The following is an 18,727-nucleotide window of genomic DNA, read 5'->3' on the forward strand; positions in this document are numbered from 1 at the left end:
CAGGACAGCCACCCTCAGCTGCATCGGGAACCTGATGGGAGAGAGGATGCGATAAAGCCGGGTGTCCAAAAGCTGGGTGAATCCCCCCAAACTGGGCGGAAGTGGTTTTTCTTTGGGTTGACGGCACACAAACCCATGACCCAATCAGAGCAGGGGCCAGGAAATTAAATGTAATTAATGACATTGCCTCTAGAAATTGTGGGTGTCCCAACCTGGGAGGTTTTTCAGAAGAGACTGGGCAGCCATTTGTCTGAAATGGTATTAAGTATAAGGTCTCCTGGTTCAGCAGGGGGTTGGACTAGATAACCTCTGAGGTCCCTTCCAGCTCTGTTATTGGGAAGGAAGGAAGGAAGGAAGGAAGGAAGGAAGGAAGGAAGGAAGGAAGGAAGGAAGGAAGGAAGGAAGGAAGATCAGAAGCTGATCCACATGCAGCATTAGGCTGCTCTTCCTGCATTGCTTTATTTACTGTTTATTTACTATACTGTTATTTCCATCTCCATTTCACACACCCACACCCAAAGTCTTAACTCTTTTCACTTTTCACGGATCTTTCCTTCCTAAACCTTGCAGGGTGTGAAGCTTTGGGTTGCACCGATCCTGGATTTATTCCTCCCCTCCCTAATCGTAGATTAAAAACGCCTTTTTAACCTGCCTTTCAACTTTCCCCACGCTTGCCAGAGGCTTCGATAGCCATCTTCTGCAAGCTTTCCTCTCCGCCCCGCTTTCCCCGCCCCACCCCGCTGTTCTGACCGCTATTTTTGCAAGAAGCAATCCCTCCTGCGTCCAAATCCCGCCTTCTCCAACTCCCGGTTGCATTCATACGATCAGCGATGACCCGCGAGTCGCAGCGACCCCTTTACCTGCTCTTCCCACGCCGAACGAACACGGGCTTTCAATCCCCCAGTGCAGCTGCCATGCAAGCTCCTCCCCTCGGCCGGGATTGGTCGAAACAGGCGGTGACGCCACGCATCACGGATTGGGCCGATCGCCTCCAATCGGAGGTCGAGGGGCGTGGCCAGCATGGGCGGAGACACCGGATTGTTGACGGAAGCGGCGTGGGGCAGCATTGCGCAATCCGTAGCTTTCCTTCTCCAAATCGTGCCTAAATTACCTTTGAAAGCAAATCGATCGGATCTAATAGAGATGAATTCATGAGGACTAGGATTTTCACCTCCTTTGATAGCAGATAGGAAGATTAAAAACCACCTAAGATGTGATGGCAACACTCTGCAAGGCTGTTGTACGGTTTAGAATGAGGCAGTATAGATTAATGCAGTTATTTATCATCTCTGCCTTGTAATAATTTTAGTTACATTTTGACTCGCAAATGTTTCCAGTGAAACACTGGCCTTCCCTATTTACTGAATGCTATTTTTTAAAAAAAAAATACTCTGGCCAGCTCAGGCCTATAGACTCCCTCTGTCACTGGAGGTTCTACATCCTGAGGGACCTCTTGTGCTAATTTTGTCCCAATGAGGTGGTTCCAGATGGGTCGCAAGGCCTAAATTCAAAATATGGGGATTTTTTTATTCATTATTAGCAATGAAATGACATCAAAAATTAGTTTTATTAACTTTATATGCCTCCTGTCTCGCTATCCAGTTTCAGAATTGTGCAGGAATTACTACAATCCCCACCCCCACACACAGCCATGCACACAAAGAAACACCATACACACACACACACACACACACACAGCCTTTTAGCCTAGAGGAAATTGCAAATTTGCAGAGAAGTGAAAAACAGGTTACAGAGGCAGCAACAGACCTTAAATTAAGACACATAAGCCTGCATCGCCAAACTGCTGGCATTTTTGCTTTCTACCACTTTGACCCCGAGGGAAAGTAATTCAGGTTGTAGACAATTCAGTGCCAGATGTTTTGAAAAGGGGATCACTAACTGATGGGAAATGGCAGTTCTCGGCAGCTGTTGAGAATAGATGCCAGCTTAATGGAACCTCCACAATGAGACGCAGTATATCTCACTTCATTAACTCCAGCAGAGCAAAAAGAGTTTGTGTGTTTCACATCTGACTGGAATAGCTTGCGCTCATCAAGATGCCCCTATCAATTAGGATGTGCGTTGTTTTTTCTCTCTGTAAGCATCAGATGGTTAGATCAGTTAAAACACAGAAATTCTCAGTCCCCCCCTCCCCAATTCTCCAGGGATCTCACAACGAAGACCCTTTTCAAAAAGCCAGCCCTTTGGGGACTCATATCCCTCTCCCCAACAGAACCAAGACAACATGGAGTGTTTCTTTTTTCTTTTCTTTTTGTTAAATAAATTTATTCACAAAAGTTTCAATCTCTTCATTTTCTCTCAATCGTCTACTGCATATGTTGAACAAACCCCCCTTCATTGTGTAGAAAGTTGTTAAAACCAAGCACGATGCCCCGGTCTCTGACTGGGGTGTATATTTGTGTGTCGCAGCACACCTTAATTTTGGCCCTGAGGGTTTTAGGAGGAAGCCAGGAAAGGAAGGGAAGGAGGCGAAGAAAGGAAGAAAAAAAAAAAACACAGATGCGCAGGCGAGGATAATGCTGCATCCCTCTCTGAGGTTTCAATCCTCCAATCCTCAATTTCCTACCAGGTCCATTTTTAGTAATAATAATTATAAAGGTGGAAGGTACCTTGGAGGTCATCTAGTCCAACCCACTGCTGGAGCAGGGAACCCTATCCCATTTCAGACCAATGGCTGTCCAGTCTCTTCTTAAAAACTTCCAGTGTTGGAGCGTTCGCCGCTTCTGGAGGCAGGTTGTCCCACTGGTTAATTGTTCTAATTATCAGGAAATTTCTCCCCCTTATCTTATAAATTCTGGGCAGTTCAGGAGCAAGGAAAACTGTCCCCCAGAGGCAAAAAAGAAAAGAAAAGAAAAGAAAAAAAAGAAAAGAAAAAAAAGAAAAGAAAAGAAAAAAAAGAAAAGAAAAGAAAAGAAAAGAAAAGAAAAGAAAAGAAAAGAAAAGAAAAGAAAAGAAAAGAAAAGATTTTAAAAGCAAAATAAACCTGGATAAAATCGTAGGAAACGGAAGCGGAGATCCAGCCTGGGGAACGCGGGGTGGGGGGTGGGCCCTTTGGAGAAACAAATCTCACGCGGATATCGTTCGTTGGTTTTATTACAATTATTTTTCCCCTCGCCACTGCTTTCCCCCCCCCTCCCCACCACCGCTTTTTCTTTGAAGGTTAAAAAGACCCAGGTGTGAGTCTCTTGAGGTAAAAGGGGTCTGAGGGTCAAAAAGGGGGCTGCCAGTCAATACTTAATTTTTTTTTTTACTGTTTCTTCCAGTGGAAGTCATCCAGCTCGTAAAAAAGTACATAACCTTCGCTGGAAGGGACCTGATTCTCGCTGATCGGTGACACCCTGCGGAAAGAGGGCAGAAATTGGGGGATTGGGGGAGAAGGAGAGAGTTAATATGCTTGGATGCATATTAGTCCTCAACTTACGTACCACAAGTGAACCCATATTAAACGAGTGGCTGTAGGTCAAGGGCTGCAGCTGTACGGCACGGCTGGATGTTAGTTTTATGCCTTTCCTTTCTCCGCACATCGCTGAGAACTTTCCACCCAAGTCTCAACGGTGCGCGCGCCGTTTTAAGTGCACAATGCGCACGCTTACCGGGAATCGTTAAACACTCGCCAGCCAGACTGATCCTTACAGAAGGCTGTATAATGACCGTAGTGGACACTTCCGGAGTGATTGCACAAGGCGTAGAGGTTGTATACTGGGGTGCCTTCAAAAGAGAGAAAACGGCATGTAAGGTACGCTAGAATACTTTTCTCTGCTTCCTGGATCCTTAAAAGGCCATGTTTAAAAACACAGGTTTGATGCTACTAATGAGATTGGATTGGTTTAAAAAAAGCTTTTTAAAATTCGGGGGTGCTGGTATTTTGGGGGGATTGGATCAAGATTAAAATTATCTATTTCGTTCTATATTTTCTATTCTGTTCTATTCCTTTCCATTCCATATTCTGTTCTGTTGTTCTATTCTATTCTATTCTATTCTATTCTATTCTATTCTATTCTATTCTATTCTATTCTATTCTATTCTATTCCTATTCTAAATTCTATTCCATTCTTCAATCCTCTATTCTATTCTATTCTATTCTATTCTATTCTATTCTATTCTATTCTATTCTATTCTATTCTATTCTATTCTATATTCTATTCCATTCTTCAATCCTGTATTCTGTTCTGTTCTGTTCTATTCTATCCTATCCTATTCCTATTTCTTATTCTATTCTATTATTATTAAATTCCAATTATTGTTCTTTTCCGCTCCGCTCCACTCCATTCCATTCGTTGCTTGTCTGTACACTGAGAGCTTCTGCACCAGAGACAAATTCCTTGTGTGTCCAATCACACTTGGCCAATAAAAAATTCTATTCTATTCTATTTTTTTTAAAAAAAAGACACCCCAAAAAAAGAATCATCCCCCAATCCCGGAAATGACTTACCGGCCTTTTCGCTGGCAAACTCCTTCAGGTTGAGCTGCTGGAGGGGGAAATCCACATATACAGAACATTTCTTAATGGAATAGCGGGTGGTGGAAAACCGGTTGAGATCTGAGACAACCGAGGGGTGTGTGTGTTAAGGAGCGAGTTAAACTCACAGCTTTGCCTATGTCGGTTTCCCCCCCAAGGGATGCACAAAAAGCAGACTCGACTCAGGCTGGGCTGCTTTCGAAGCCACACTTCTAGATTTCGTTTATTTCGTTCATTGGATTAAATTTACAGGCAGCCCATTCTTGCGGTTAGGTGACTCCGTGGGGTGGGAGGGGGGGGGAAAGGGGCTTACAACACACGTCACCTTTCTCACTCTTTCTCCTGGACTTCTCCCCTGCCGCCGCCGCCCCCCACATAAAAAAAACAACAACCCCAAACCCCAGGAGAGACACAGAAGCAAATAATGGGAAAGGATACGTAGCACGAGTATACGGGGGAATCGCTGGATGGTCAGTTTCTTGGTGCTTCGGGTCCTCTGTCGGCACTTGTCACATACCTTGGCCGAAAGAGAGAGAGAGAGAGGAGAGATTGAAGAGAAGAGAGAGAAGAGAGAGGAGGAGGAGGAGGAGACAGAGACAGAGAGAAGAGTGAGGTGATTGAGTGTGAAAAACACTCCTAAGTCCCTTTCTTCAGGGCCGTCGTAACACTGGTCGCTAAATGAATGGCTGTAAGTCGAGGACTATCTATACCCGGGCTGAGACCTGCTCACTTCATCCCTTGGCTGCGTACTGCTGGTGCGGCCTCCGCTTCCTTCCCTGCCTCGTTTGGCAGTTTCAGCCCGTATCCACAACCGACCGAATCAAAGCCAGATGTCGCAATCAAAGCAAGCCAGCATGACTGCATTCCTAATCTCCTGGGCTGGAATTACCTCGCGGCACCCAGAAGTGGAATGCCCAAAGAACGGGGGGGGGGGGGGGGGGGAAGAAAAAAAAGTCTTACTGGGGCGTTTTCGGAATCTAACTCCTCTTCTTTGGTGAACAGATTGAAACAGTCGAGCAGGGAGACCTTCCCGCTGGCAAATCCTTTCTGCGGAAGGCAAATGAAGCGTTGGGTTGGGGGAGGAAAAAAAACAAACTCCCTGCCTCGCCATTTGCCAGGCAGAAGCCCGAATACAAGTTAATAATAATAACAATAATAATAATAATAAAAAAGTTGGAAGGGACCTTGGAGGTCATCTAGTCCAACCCCCTGCTCAGGCAGGAAACCCTATACCATTTCAGACCAATGGCTGTCCAGTCTCTTCTTAAAAACTCCCAGTGTTGGAGCATTCACAGCTTCTGGAGGCAGGTGGTTCCACTGGTTAATTGTTCTAACTGTCAGGAAGTTTCTCCTTAGTTCTAGGTTGCTTCTCTCCTTGGTTAGTTTCCCTCCGTTGCTTCTTCTCCTGCCTTCAGGCTCTTTGGAGAATAGCTTGACTGCCTCATCTTTGGGGCAGCCCCTGAGATATTGGAACGCTGGTATCCTGTCTCCCCTCGTCCTTCTCTACGTTAAACTGGACATCCCCAATTCCAGCAACCGTTCCTTGTAGGTTTTAGCCTCCAGTCCTCTAATCATCTTTGTTGCTCTTCTCTGCACTCTTTCCAGAGTCTCAACTTCTTCGTTAGCACATAGTATTGTATGTGCTGCTGATAATCACCGTTGTATCCCGTCTTTCAAACTGGCAGACACGGTTCTTGCCTGCTCCCATTTTATCCTCGGGCACACGTGTCTTCAGGTAGGCCACCAGACCGAGGGTGTGGACTGGCTACCCGCCCTGGGTGATCCCTTGGAAACTCACCTTGGGGATAGGCAGGGAGAGGTCGCAGAAGACTTCAAAGGTGGTTGACCGGTAGCCACAGGCCTGACACTTGAGGCAACTCTTCAGCTGGCCGACGAAGAGGTCTGGAGGAAAAAGGTGGAGGAGGAGGAGAGAGAAGATAGGATACGAGGTTCTGTTACTACACGGATCAGGGTGGAATCTTGGGATCCAAATATTTTGCCTGTTAGACCCGAAGCAACGGTACGGTCAGTCCTTGCTTAATGACTGCTCTCTTGGTGACTATTTGATCTCTCCAGGGCTTCTTTACGATGCGGTTGCTGAGTTCTGAAGGCCCGCACACCCGTAGGTTCACGCCTACCTGGCGGACACGTGAATATACAGGGAGTCCTCGACTTACGAGAGATTTCACGACCGTTCGAAATTACAATGGCACTGGAAAAAGGGACTTGTGACCGCTTTCCCAGAGTTACGGCCGTTCCGGCCTCCCCGTGGTCGCGTGATCAAAATTCAGAGGCTTGGCAACTTGACTCATTAGCCAGATCCGATTTAACAACTGGCTTACTAGCTTAACAGCTGCAGGAATTCTCTGAACAACCCGTAGCCCAAAAGATTGCAAAATGGAGCACAGCTGGTTTAACAACTGTTTCGTTTAGCGACAGAAATTTTGGGCTCAATCGTAGTCCTAAGTCGAGCACTACCTGTGTTTTGGGTGCTTGGCAACTGGCTCGCATTTGCAGGCATTTGCAGCACTCTGAAGTCACGTGACTGCAATTTGGGGGGGGGGCTTTTGCCAGCTTCTGTCAGGGTCTACTCACCTACTATTTTGCTGTCTTCTCTTTCTAAGTAGCGTTTCCACATCTGGTTAGCTTGTTCTTCGTCACTGGAAGGAGAGCAGAAACCCAAGGGGGGGGGAAATTGAGAGAGAGGAAGGAAGGAAGGAAGGAAGGAAGGAAGGAAGGAAGGAAGGAAGGAAGGAAGGGGTGTTGATGGAAGGGAAGAGAGGGAGAGAGAGAATGGGAAGGAAGGAAGGAAGGAAGGAAGGAAGGAAGGAAGGAAGGAAGGAAGGAAGGAAGGAAGGAAGGAAGGAAAGAGAGGGAGAGAGAGTGGGAAGGAAGGAGAGGGAAAGAGTGGGAAGGAAGGAAGGAAGGGAGGGAGGGAGGGAGGGAGGGAGGGAGGGAGGGGTGTGGATGGAAGGGAAGAGAGGGAAAGAAAGTGGGAAGGAAGGAAGGAAGGAAAGGGAAAGAAAGTAGGAAGGAAGGAAGGAAGGAAGGAAGGAAGGAAGGAAGGAAGGAAGGAAGGGAAGAGAGGGAAAGAGAGTGGGAAGGAAGGAAGGAAGGATGATTGGGGGCCAAAATGGAGTTATTATTTTGTGTCAAGTAATGCACCCACATTTTTTAAGCCAAGAAAAACTAGCAGGTCGTTTCCTTGGCATTCAGTTTTTGAAGACAAGAAAACAAAAGGTGATTCATTTATTTATTTATTTTCTAAAAATAGTAATTTGTTTATTTTAGGACAAGTTTTTTAAAAATAGACCACGATGCAGAAAGGTATATCCAGCTCACTTCCAAAAATAGAACAAGGGGGGGGGGGGGGAAATGTTACGATGAAGTCAACAAACCTTATCGAATATATAAAGCTGATACAAAAAGGCAAAGCAGATACCAAGAAAATTTCACGTGCAAAAAAAAATAATATGTCAGAATTAAGTGAAAGGAAGTTTAAAAAAAAGTAATAACCCACCATAACGAGGCAAAAAAGAAAAAAAAAGCTATTTTAAAAAGCATTTGCTGATGTGTCGAACAGTAAACCACGTCTGAAAAGTTCAGATTAAAAAAAAAGGGAAAAAAGCCTCCTCTAGTGTTGTAAAACGCCCACAAAATTTGTGCAATGGTGACACCAACCAATAAATTAAAACCGTCTGGATACGCAAGGAAATAACAATAATAATATTAAGAAGAAGAAGAAGAAGAAGAAGAAGAAGAAGAAGAAGAAGAAGAAGAAGAAGAAGAAGAAGAAGAAGAAGAAGAAGAAGAAGAAGAAGAAGAAAAAGAAGAAGAAGAAAAAGAAAAAGAAGAAGAAGAAGAAGAAGAAGGAGAAGTAGTAGTAGTAGTAGTAGTTGGAAGGGACCTTGGAGGTCATCTAGTCCAACCCCCTGCTTCCTGCCCTGGCTCACCTCAAAGTTTCGGATTCCTCTAGTACGGAGGCCCACTTGGCATCCGAGAGAATGCAGGGACTCTTACGGCCCTTCCGGTTAATCTCCACGTGGAGCCGATCCATGAGGAACTTCAGAAATTCCTGAGCGTCTTGCTGGCTAGAAGGAAAAGGGCAGGAAGATCACAAGTTGGTGTTAATTTCCCAATGTGTGCGATAACACACCCCTGGACAAGAGAGACTGATCATAAATCCTTTTTAAAAATTCAGGGGGGAGCACATGACCTGGCCTCTAACAGCAGCGTTTCCCACATCTTAGCCATTTTTAGCTGGTTGGGGAATTCTGGGAATCGACGTCCACCTCTCTGAAAGCATGCTGGCTAGGGGATTCTGGAAGTTGGAATCTACCCAGCTTAAAGCCTGCTGGCTGAGGAACTCTGGGAGTTGAAGTCCACCCATCTTAAAGCATGCTGGCTGGGGAATTCTGGGAGTGGAAGTCCATCCACTTTAGAACATGCTGGCTGAGGAACTCTGGGAGTTGAAGTCCACCCATCTTAAATAAAGCTGGCTGAGGAACTCTGGGAGTTGAAGTCCACCTATCTGAATACGCAGCTGGCTGGGGAATTCTGGGAACTGAAGTTCTCCCCCTTCTCAAAATGGCTAAGCTTGTGAAAATTTGTAAGAGTGCAACGTTTGCTTCTAGTGAGCATTGGGAAAAATAGGTTAGGCGCTGAGGGGACCGGGCGCGTCTCACCTGTATCCTGTAAAAGATGGGACGTATTTCTGAAAGACGGACTTAAAGCGGCTGGGGTTGGCGGCCTCGACGGTATCGGGGTGCCACAACGTGGCGATGACATCTGCAAAGGCTGGAAAGAAGACGGGGGACACACCCAGCCCTGGTCATTTTCTCCACCTTCCCATTCCAACTATCAGCAGCTTGCCCAAAAGCTCACACAGCGTGGACTCTTTATACATAATTCACTAGGTCAATAAGTTAATGGGCCTAAGTCTGCACTTCTGTACATCCTGTTGGGGATGAATTTCCTAAAGCGTACTGAACTGAGAGGAACTTAATTTTAATTGGCGACACAATTGTACAGTGAACAGAAAAGCTTCTCTCTCTCTCTCTCCCCCACCAATGGTTTAATTAATGGCTGAGATATTCTGGGGTTTATCAGAGAACTGGGCGGCAGAGAAATGTAGTCAGTCAAGGAAATAAATTGTCCCCGAGAACAGACCCCGTGGGCTCTGCGAGGGTCTTCAAGCAAGCTCAAGAGAGCATCCCGAGCTACAAAGCTTCTCTCCGGGCTGTTCTGAGGCTTCGTGGGGCGGTGGCTCTCCCATTTGCAACCCCGGGCTAAAAACAGCCCCCAGGTGACCGAGGGACAGGATTGCCCTGGCATTAAGGCTTCTAATTATACCCTGAAGACCGGAGTGCTTATATAATCGCAGCCTGCAAAACTCGGATTAAGCTTCTCTCGGGAGACCAATTAAGCTCTCTGGGTGGCGGCGAGCGTATTTACGAGGGCGAGAAAGAGGGCTGGTGTGTGTGTGTTGGCAATCTTGTCGCCACCCCTCTTTCTTTACCTTCCGTCAATTCCTGCTGGGACCGGAGCGTGCATGGCTGCTCCTGCCGAAACTCTCGACGGAGGCAGTAGTCTCGTAAGGCCTTGGTGCTACTCAGGCATTGCAACACCGCGTTCATGAAGCACTAGGAAGGAGGGAGGGAGGGAGGGAGGGAGAAAAAGGGCAAGGTGAGACCTCCCACCTGCAGCCCAATTGTACTGGGGTGGGGAGGTGAGGGCGGTTGACTCCTCACATCTTGCTTACTGTGTTGCCAAGGTTGCGTAGACCTATGTGCCCGGAGCCTAGCAGGAGCGTGTGATGTGTCTAAAAGGAAACAAAACAGAGAAAATGAATCGGTGACGGGCTTGTTGTGACAGCTGGCGTAACGAGGTAGTTTGATTCACGTCCCACCCCCCCACCCACCCCCCGTTAACGTGGACTAAATTCCTATATGCAAATAGACAAAACGGAACGGCCCATGACAGGGAAATGTAAGCTTGTTTGAAGATGCCCTTCCTCTCACTCTGGGATGCTCACCGTTGCCAGCCCCTTCGTTGCTGGAAGGTACCTTGGAGGTCTTCTAGTCCAACCCCCTGCTCAAGCAAAAAAACCCTATCCAATTTCATGGTTCTCCAATCTCTTCAGGAAAACGTCCAGTGACGAGGGAGGGAGGGAAGGAAGTAGAATAAGAGTTGGAAGGGGCCTTTGAGGTCTTCTAGTCCAACGCCTGCTCAGGTAGGAGACCCTATACTATTCCGTACAAATTATTGCCCCATCTCTTCTTAAAAACCTCCAGTGTTGGAGCACCCACAACTTCTGGAGGCAAGCAGTTCCACTGGTTAATTGTTCTCACGGTCAGGAAGTTTCTCCTTAATTCCAGGTTGCTTCTCTCCTTGATGAGTTTCCATCCGTTGCTTCTTGGCCTGCCTTCGGGCGCTTTGGAGAAGAGGTTGACCCCCACCTCTTCTTTGGGGCAGCCCCTCAAATATTTGAAGACTGCTATCATGTCCCCCCTAGTCCTTCATTTCATTAAACTAGGCACCTGTCTCTGCAGCGTCCTGTTGCAACTCTCCACCCACCCGCCCTAAAGGCCATCAAGCAAACAGCTTCAGGTTTGAAGATACAACGGCACTTCACACAACCAAGCTCAGAGAACACCCAGGACCCCACAATCCTCCTCCTACTCGCCAAAAATCCCTTTCCTGCTAGCACTGATGTTACCTAGTTGGGTCACAAGACGTCTGCAAGGAAACCACCAAACTCAGAAAGCAACATGGACCCCACAGACTTCCTCTTCCTCCTCCCTTCTAGCACTGATCATGTTACCTAGTTGGGTCACGAGACGTCTGCAAGGAAACCAGCCAAGCTCAGAGAGCACCAAGGACCCCACGGCTGAATCCTGAGCTACAAAGCGTCTCTGCCGGTGGCATTCCTAGTGTTACCTTGCTGGTCATCAGCAGAAGCCCCATCGTTGCCGTATGGACGACCGACTCGGAGATGTCCGTCCCTCGGCCATTGACCTTGCACTTGGCGCAGAGGGTGCGGTGCAATTTCTGAGGCAGCTCCACCAAGGTAACCCCCTGGACCTCCGGCATGGCTCCCACTGGGTCCCAGACGTTGGCTGAAGGTGCTGTGCCTTTCCCCGTTCGGCGCCGAGTGCGAAAGGGCCGCCGAGCCCTCCCCGCTGTCTCTATAAGCCATCAGCTCACGAGCCAATCCCCTTTCCCCCAGCTATTCTTGGCAATTCTGGAGGCTCGCCGCCCAGGGATTAATTAGCCGAGCGTGCTACTTTAGGGATCCGGCGAGGCAGAGGGAACAGCGGAGCCGAAGGGGAGAAAATAAAATAAAAAACAAGCCAGCACAAACACCAGGAAGGTGACGGCAACCAGGATTGCCAGTTCTGGGGAATCCACAAAAGAGCTAAAACGAATCTGGAGAGAGGGATCCAAGGAAAGTTTCTCGTCTACACAGGCAGTTTGCCCTGAAGGCAGGTGGATGGCTTTACAGATGGCCCTCGATTTATCACCACTCCCTTAGTGACGGTTCAAATTAGGAAGGCGCTGAAACAAGTGACTCAGGCATAAAATCATCACGGTGTCCCCTCCGGTTACATGATCAAAATTGGGGCACTGGGTAACCAGCCTGCATTGATGACAGCTGTACAGACAGTCCTTGACTTACAGCAGTTCGTTTAGCGACCGCTCAAAGTTACAGCGGCGCTAAAAAAAAGGGGACTTGGGGCCGTCTGTTTCACACAACTGTGGCAGCAGCCCCCACGGTCCTGTGATTGACATCCAGTTGCTCGACAACCGGTTTCGTATTTATGGCGGTCACAGCGTCCCTGGATCGCGTGATCCCCTTTGGCGACCTTCTGACCAGCAATGTCAACGGGGAAAGCCAGATTCGCTTAACGACCGCGTGACTAGCTGGACAACTGCAGTGATTCCCTCAATGGCTGCGGCAAGAAAGGCCACAAGGCGGCGCAACATTCACCCGGTGGCTGTCTCGCTTAGCGACGTAAAATGTGGGACCCCACTGTGATCGTAAGCCAAGGACTCCTTGTGGTGTCCTGGGATCAGCTCATCTCCATTGGTGACCTTCCCACAAGAGGGGGAAACCAGATTTGCTTAACGATGTCATTCGCTTAACGACCCTGGCAAAGGGAGGTCTCCAAATCGGGCGCAGCTCACTCACCGGCATTTAGCAATGGGCGTTCTAGTCCCAAGGTAAGCCGTAAGCCGAGGACTTCCTGAACAGCTAAGCAAGTTGGCAGAAACTGCGAAAGAAATCTCTCTCCCCCCCCCGCCCACCCCCCAGTGGGAATTAATTAATGGTTACCACCTTTTGCCAGCACTGGACTCACAAATGAGTTGGGAGAAATAGCTTGGGGGAGGTGGGGGGGGCAAGGCTTTTCAGCGGGGGATTGTGGGTACACAACCGAGTAAAAATAGGGACGCCGTCTCCCTTCGGATGACTCCAAGGGAGGGTGAACAAACTAGAGACGTACAACAAATTAAACAGAAGACATCTGAGAAGGCAACTTCTCTTAGCTGCCCCGCCAGTCGGGAAAGACGGAGTCTGTATTAAAAAGGAAGATATTTGGGGGGGGGGGGGGAAAGAGATCTGCGATATCTTACGCGTGTTTCTATGGAAACAATCCACTTTTTTTCTCATGTGTTTGTGTGTTTGTGTGTGTCTGTGTGTGATTAGCAATGATACCTTCCCTTCCTGCCCTTCCCCAAACCTGCCTTGTGCTAAAAAAAAAAAACACCTGAAAACAACAACAACAACAACAACAAAACACACCCGGAGCAATTCCATAATCCGAATTTGAATTGTCCGCTCACGCAACTAAGGGGGGGGTGTCTCCCTGAGCGGGACAGCTAGGATGGAAAGACAGGGAGGTTCAGTTAAAAGAAGAAAAAAGCAAATAAAGGGAATGAAATGCAGAAAATGCAGGAGCAACGAGGTTGCTTCCTACAGCCAGGTGTTTTCCCAAATGCTCCCCTGATCTTCAGCAGATCGTGGTAAAACCAGCAAAAAAAAAAAAAAGAGGGAGGGAGGGAGGGAGGGAGAGAGAGAGAGAGAGAAAGAGAGAGAGAGAGAGAGAGAGAGAGAGAGAGACTTAAACAGAAAGATCGGAATCAATGAAGGAGAATATTTGCAGCTCAGGGTTGCAATCAGGGGGCCTTGATGCTCTCCGAGCTTGGTGGCTTTCTTGCAGACGTTTCATGACCCAAACAAATAACATCATCAAGGCTAGAGGGGTTTGCAGGGAGGAGGAGGAGGAGGAGGAGGAGGACTGTGGGGTCCTGGGTGCTCTCCGAGCGTGTTGGGTTTTCTTGCAGGAGTTTCACCACCCAAATAAGTAACATCAACATTGCTAGTGGGATTGGTTGCCAAATAAAATTTGAAGCAAATTTTTAAAAAAAAAACACACCAAAAAACAAAAAAACGACACACCCCTAAGAAAGGGAGATTTCCCACCAGGGGAGGAAAAACCAGACAAATCACAGGTAGTCCTCGACTTAAGAACAGTCCGTTTTAGTCACCGTTCACTGTTACAACAAGCGCTGAAAGAAGGGACTCGTGGCTGTTTCCCACACTTTCCCACCTTTGCAGCCTCCCCGCGGTCACACGTGATCAAAATTTAAGACGCCCGGGAACTCATTTTCGTGACGGTTGCAGAGAGCCGGGGTCACGCGACCACCCCCCCCTTTTGCGACCCTCTGACAATGGGGAAGCCAGATTCACTTAACAACTGTGGCAGGAAAGGTCCTTAAATGGGGCCAAACCCACTTAGCCACCGGCTTGCTTAGCAAGCTAGCTTTCTGCCTCAGGTGTGGTCGTAAGTCAAGGACTAGCTGGGTCAACCCTCTCCTAAAGCCAGAGTCTGGCCAAGGTAGCCCCTGGCTGCCCCAAGGTAATTTTCCCAAGCAAGCCGGGGACTGCAATTTTCCCACCCGGCGTGACATTTGTCACTGGGTTCCGCAAATACAAATAGCCCCTTACGGCGGCCTTGTCTTCCAGCCTACTCAGCACCGGCATCTTGCTTGGAGGCGGGCTGGCCGACATCAAGATATCTTGGGAACGGGCGTACTCCGCGGCCAGCGGGTCGATGTTGCAAGTCCTCAGGTAGCTCTCTGTGCGGACAGACAGGAGCGGAGCGGTAGGTCTCCCGTCCAGGCCGGACGTCACGTTGACCCGCCGGAGCGAAGAGCTCCTCTTTAAGGCCAGGGCGCCCAGGCCAAGCTTGTGACTGCAAGAAGGGCTGTGGTCCTGCAGGGTGAGCCGGCTCAGCGCCATGGTCAGCTGCTCTTCACCGCGGCTGCCGGGATGGCTTAAGTCCCCGATGCTGATGGACTTGGAGCGGAGGAGGTTGCTCTGCCGCCACTCGGCATCTGGCCCGCCGAGGAGGACCCCAAGAGGCATGGTGAAAGAGGTGCTGCCGGAGACCGTGCCGGCTTGCGGGCAGCTGGGCACGCGCAGGGCATGGTCAGCTTTGAGCGGCCCCCGGCGGGAGGCCGAGGCCCGAGGTGCCTCGCTCCGTTTGGAGCTCCTGCCTCGCTCCAGTTCCACTTTCTTGCTCCTCTCCTCCAGGTTGCCCGGTCGGGGCGGCAAAGGCCGGAGTTTGGAGGCGGTGCTGATGGTGGCGGGGGTGGAGAGCCCATTGGAGAGGGCGGAAGAGGGGCAGCAGGCCCGGTGCTCTTGGCTGGGGGCCCGTGGCCCGTTGAGGAGCTTGGTGGTGGCTTTCGGCTGGGAGGTGATGACGGCTTGTTCTCGAGCCCGGCTCATGCGATGTTCCGAAGCTTGGGGCATCGTGGAGAGAAGGATGTGAAGAGCTCTGAAATGAAAACAATGGAGAGAGGGAAAAGCAACAGGGTAAGCCACGATCCAAAGGATCTCAGCTTCTGGAGAAGTCCCCGATTAGAATTTCAGACAGCTAGCTAGCTTTGAACGCAGAGCCTCAACCGAGATCCAGAAAGCACGTCAGTGTGTGTGTGTGTGTGTGTGTGTGTGAGAGAGAGAGAGAGAGAGAGAGAGAGAGAGAGAGAAATTTCCTTTCCAGCGACACAATACACACCTCTGGCAAGTGGAGAGTCTCTCAACTCTGCTGGCCCCTCGTTCACACCTCACAGAGGTGCCTGACTGTACCGGGCTTCCCCTTGGCTGTGGCCCTGCAAAAGAGAACGGGGGAAGCGGGGTCACGCAGGGCTCTTGGTTCATGGGAGAAATTAAGAGGCGCCCCGACGATGCAGAGATGGTTACAAAAAACAGACGCAGGTTTTAAGCCTGCGGAACGGGGGAGCAGGTTAGGAAACAGCTCAAGTTCAGCTCCACCCTAAGTCGCGGGGTGTTGAGAGAAAGAGAGAGAGAGAGAGAGAGAGAGAGAGAGAGAGAAAGGGAAAGCCCGGGTCTTTGTTTTGCAAATTCCCTTACTAGAGGCTGTATCAACAAAGAAGAATTCCACACAAACTTGCAGAGTTTGTTCCTGACCTAGCCAGCTGGCTGACAAATAACACCCTGCTACCCGTCTTCCAAGGGGAAAAAAAAATAGCTTAAAGGTAGCTTCTCCAGAGCTCTGGCTGCTATAATAACAGTGAAGGATTCTCACAAACACGCTGCCACCAGCAATGACAGGGCAAGAGCCACTTCATCTATAAACACAGAGCAATCCCTTCTAGCACTGATGAGGTTACTGAGTTGGGTGATGAAACATCTGCAAGGAAACTACTAAGCTCAGAGAGCACCAAGGACCCCACAGTCCTCGTTCTCCCTAAAACACGTCCTTTCTGGCACTGGTGATGTTACCTAGCTGGGTTATGAAACGTCTGCAACGTTTGCTTCATCGTCAACACAGAGAAAGCTGCGCATGTAAATGAACTGAAGCAAAAATAAATAAATAAATCCTAACAGTCCTTCCAGAATTATTTTTTTTTAAAACAAAATCAAGCCATCTCATCTGCTGAGCAGATTTAATGAGTAAAGCTGTATTATAAAAACGGGAAATTCAAAATTTGAGCTATATCAATCCATGAGTAGAGCTGTAGAAATGGACAGCGACGTGTGCTTCAAGAACAGAGGCGGTTTCTCTCTAAAAAAATCAGCCCGGAAATAAATGCTGTTTTTAGCGTCAGGGCCAATAAACTGTCCTTAGATCTATCCTCCTTAGGATGAGCCTTAAAAAGAGTTAATTTGCAATAGCAACCATAAAGGCGCGCTTGGACAGGAAACCACACAATCAGCAATCAATATTGCGACAAATTATGACAATTAACAGACTTTCTCCCCCCACCTGAAAAATACACCGAACAGAGCCAGGAAGGAAAATGGGATAAGGAGAGGAATCAATTTCCCATCTGAATCCCACTTCCCTAAATAGACTAATCAAAATCTGAATCTAAGTGATCAGATCTAACTGGAAATTCCCTAAATGGACAATGGAGCCGTACCGTAAACAGCTCCAAGGCTGCTTACTAATATTCTTATTAGCAAGCAGATAATCAGCTAAAAATGGGGAATATTGAGTGTAAGAGACTGTTAGCACAGAGATTCTTTTTTTAAAAAACAAAACTTTTGAGTTTACACGCTCTTGCCGAAGTACTAAGTATGGGGAGGACAATGTCTAGTTAGTAATTAACATAGCTGGGAACAATAGGAATTGTAGTTCCTGGCATCTAAAAAGGATCAAATTGAAGGGAGGTTTATTGGTGTCTCTGGGAGGGAGAGGGAGGATGGGAAGGAAAGGAGGGAAGGAAAAATAGAGGGAGGGAGGGAGAGAGAGAGAGGGAAAGAGAAAGGAGGAGGGAAGGAAGGACAGGGAGAGAGAGGAAAGGAAAGAGGAAGGAGAGAGAGAGAAAGAGAGAGAGAGAGAAGAGAGAGACAGAGGGAGAGAGAGAGAGAAGAAAGAGAGAGAGAGAGAAGAAAGAGAGAGAGAGAGAAGAGAGAGAAAGAGGGAGAGAAAGAGAGGGAGAGAGAGAGAGAGAGGGAAAGAGGGAGAAAGAGAGAGAGAGAGAGGGAGAGACAGAGAGACAGAGAGACAGAGAGAGAGAAGAAAGAGAGAGAGAGAGAGAAGAGAAAGAGGGAGAGAAAGAGAGGGAGGGAGAGAGAGAGAGAGAGAGAGGGAAAGAGGGAGAAAGAGAGGGAGAAGAGAGAGAGAGAAAAGAAAGAGAGAGGGAGAGGGAGAGAGAGAGAGAGACAGAGAAGAGAGACAGAGAAGAGAGACAGAGAGAAAGAGGAGAGAGAGAGAGAGGAGAGAGAGGGAGAGAAAGAGGAGAGAGAGAGAGAGGGAGAGGAGAGGGAGAGAAAGAGGGAGAAAGAGAGAGAGAGAGAGAGAGAGAGAAAGGGAGTATATACACACACACATACATATACACTACACACACACACATATATATACACTACACACACACACACACACATATATATATATACACTACACACACACACACTACACACACATATATATATATAAATGGCTGGGGAGGGTCTCGGGGGTCCCCCAGGCTCGGGGGCAGCGCCTCCTGAGGTGGTGGGGACCCCTCCCCATATTCTATCCAGAGCAAGGGGAGGCCACCTGCCCCCCCCCCAAAAAATAGGGGCGCCTACTCCCCCAAGGACCCCTCCCCCGAGGTCGAGACTCACCCACCTCTCCCCCCACCGCCTGCAGGTTACATAATAATGCCCCCCTCGCTCTCCACGCCCTTCCCCCCCCCCGTGTGACACCTATATAATGTATAGGCGGCGCCCTCCCCCCCTCCCGCCCCCCACGGGCCCCTCCGCATCCCCACGGCGCTGGGAAACCTCGGTTACAACGGCGTTCTCGAGACCCCCAGTCGGTGGGCCGCTCGCCCCGGCCCCCTCAGCGGCCCTGACGACCCCTCCGCTATCCCCGCACCCCCCCAAATACAACCCCGAGGCGCGAAGGTGTGCGGGCCTCACCGCCGGCGCGACGCCATGGCAACGACTCCTGCCGCTCCGGCCGCCATCTTTGTTCCTCCTCGCCCTCCCGCGCCGCGTAGCGCGTTGCCCGGAGCACGGCCGGCTTCGCCGAGGGCTTCTGCGCAAGCGCCGACTGGCGTCGGCCGACCACTGAACGCGCCGCCTCAGAGAGACCCGGCGATCGAGCGAGGCGCATGCGCACCTACGTCCTGTTCTCGTTTTCTGGAACGTCCTCCAAGGAGGCGCTTCTCTTGTTTTCCTCCCGGCCGGGCAGAAGCCACGCTCTCGTTGCCACGGCAACGGGGAGC

The 18,727-nt window shown here is 49.2% G+C and overlaps 1 protein-coding gene across 2 annotated transcripts; it reads right to left on the reverse strand.

The window, feature by feature from the left end:
• Positions 1–239: 239 nt before the first annotated feature.
• USP21 (ubiquitin specific peptidase 21) lies at positions 240–18,636 on the reverse strand. 2 transcript variants are annotated; one of them, XR_014493881.1, is made up of 16 exons: positions 18,420–18,636; positions 15,562–15,655; positions 14,490–15,321; positions 10,242–10,301; positions 9,999–10,122; positions 9,166–9,277; positions 8,434–8,571; positions 7,076–7,140; positions 6,279–6,382; positions 5,441–5,527; positions 4,919–4,997; positions 4,454–4,561; positions 3,615–3,729; positions 1,986–3,359; positions 861–1,111; positions 240–327 (listed from the first exon to the last, which is right to left on the reverse strand). XR_014493881.1 is itself a non-coding variant. In XM_083374709.1 (14 exons), exons 1-14 carry the CDS (start codon positions 18,613–18,615, stop codon positions 3,269–3,271), a joined length of 2,205 nt encoding a protein of 734 aa, XP_083230835.1. In that variant the 5' UTR covers positions 18,616–18,636; the 3' UTR covers positions 1,683–3,268. The 2 variants fall into 2 exon arrangements, 1 of the variants encoding a protein (XP_083230835.1); XM_083374709.1 differs by lacking the exons at positions 240–327; positions 861–1,111 and having other exon boundaries at positions 1,683–3,359.
• Between the last annotated feature and the right edge of the window lie 91 nt (positions 18,637–18,727).

Source organism: Vipera ursinii, assembly GCF_947247035.1.
Source record: "Vipera ursinii genome assembly, chromosome: 15".
Lineage (NCBI taxonomy): Eukaryota > Metazoa > Chordata > Lepidosauria > Squamata > Viperidae > Vipera > Vipera ursinii.

Excerpts from the sequence above, each read along its gene's own strand:
- USP21 (XM_083374709.1), bottom strand. The coding sequence starts at position 18,615 with ATGCGCCTCGCTCGATCGCCGGGTCTCTCTGAGGCGGCGCGTTCAGTG. Across the intron at positions 15,656-18,419 it reads GCCATGGCGTCGCGCCGGCG|GGCCACAGCCAAGGGGAAGC; the intron begins GTGAGGCCCGCA and ends TCTCTTTTGCAG. Across the intron at positions 8,572-9,165 it reads CCATCTTTTACAGGATACAG|CCAGCAAGACGCTCAGGAAT; the intron begins GTGAGACGCGCC and ends TTTTCCTTCTAG.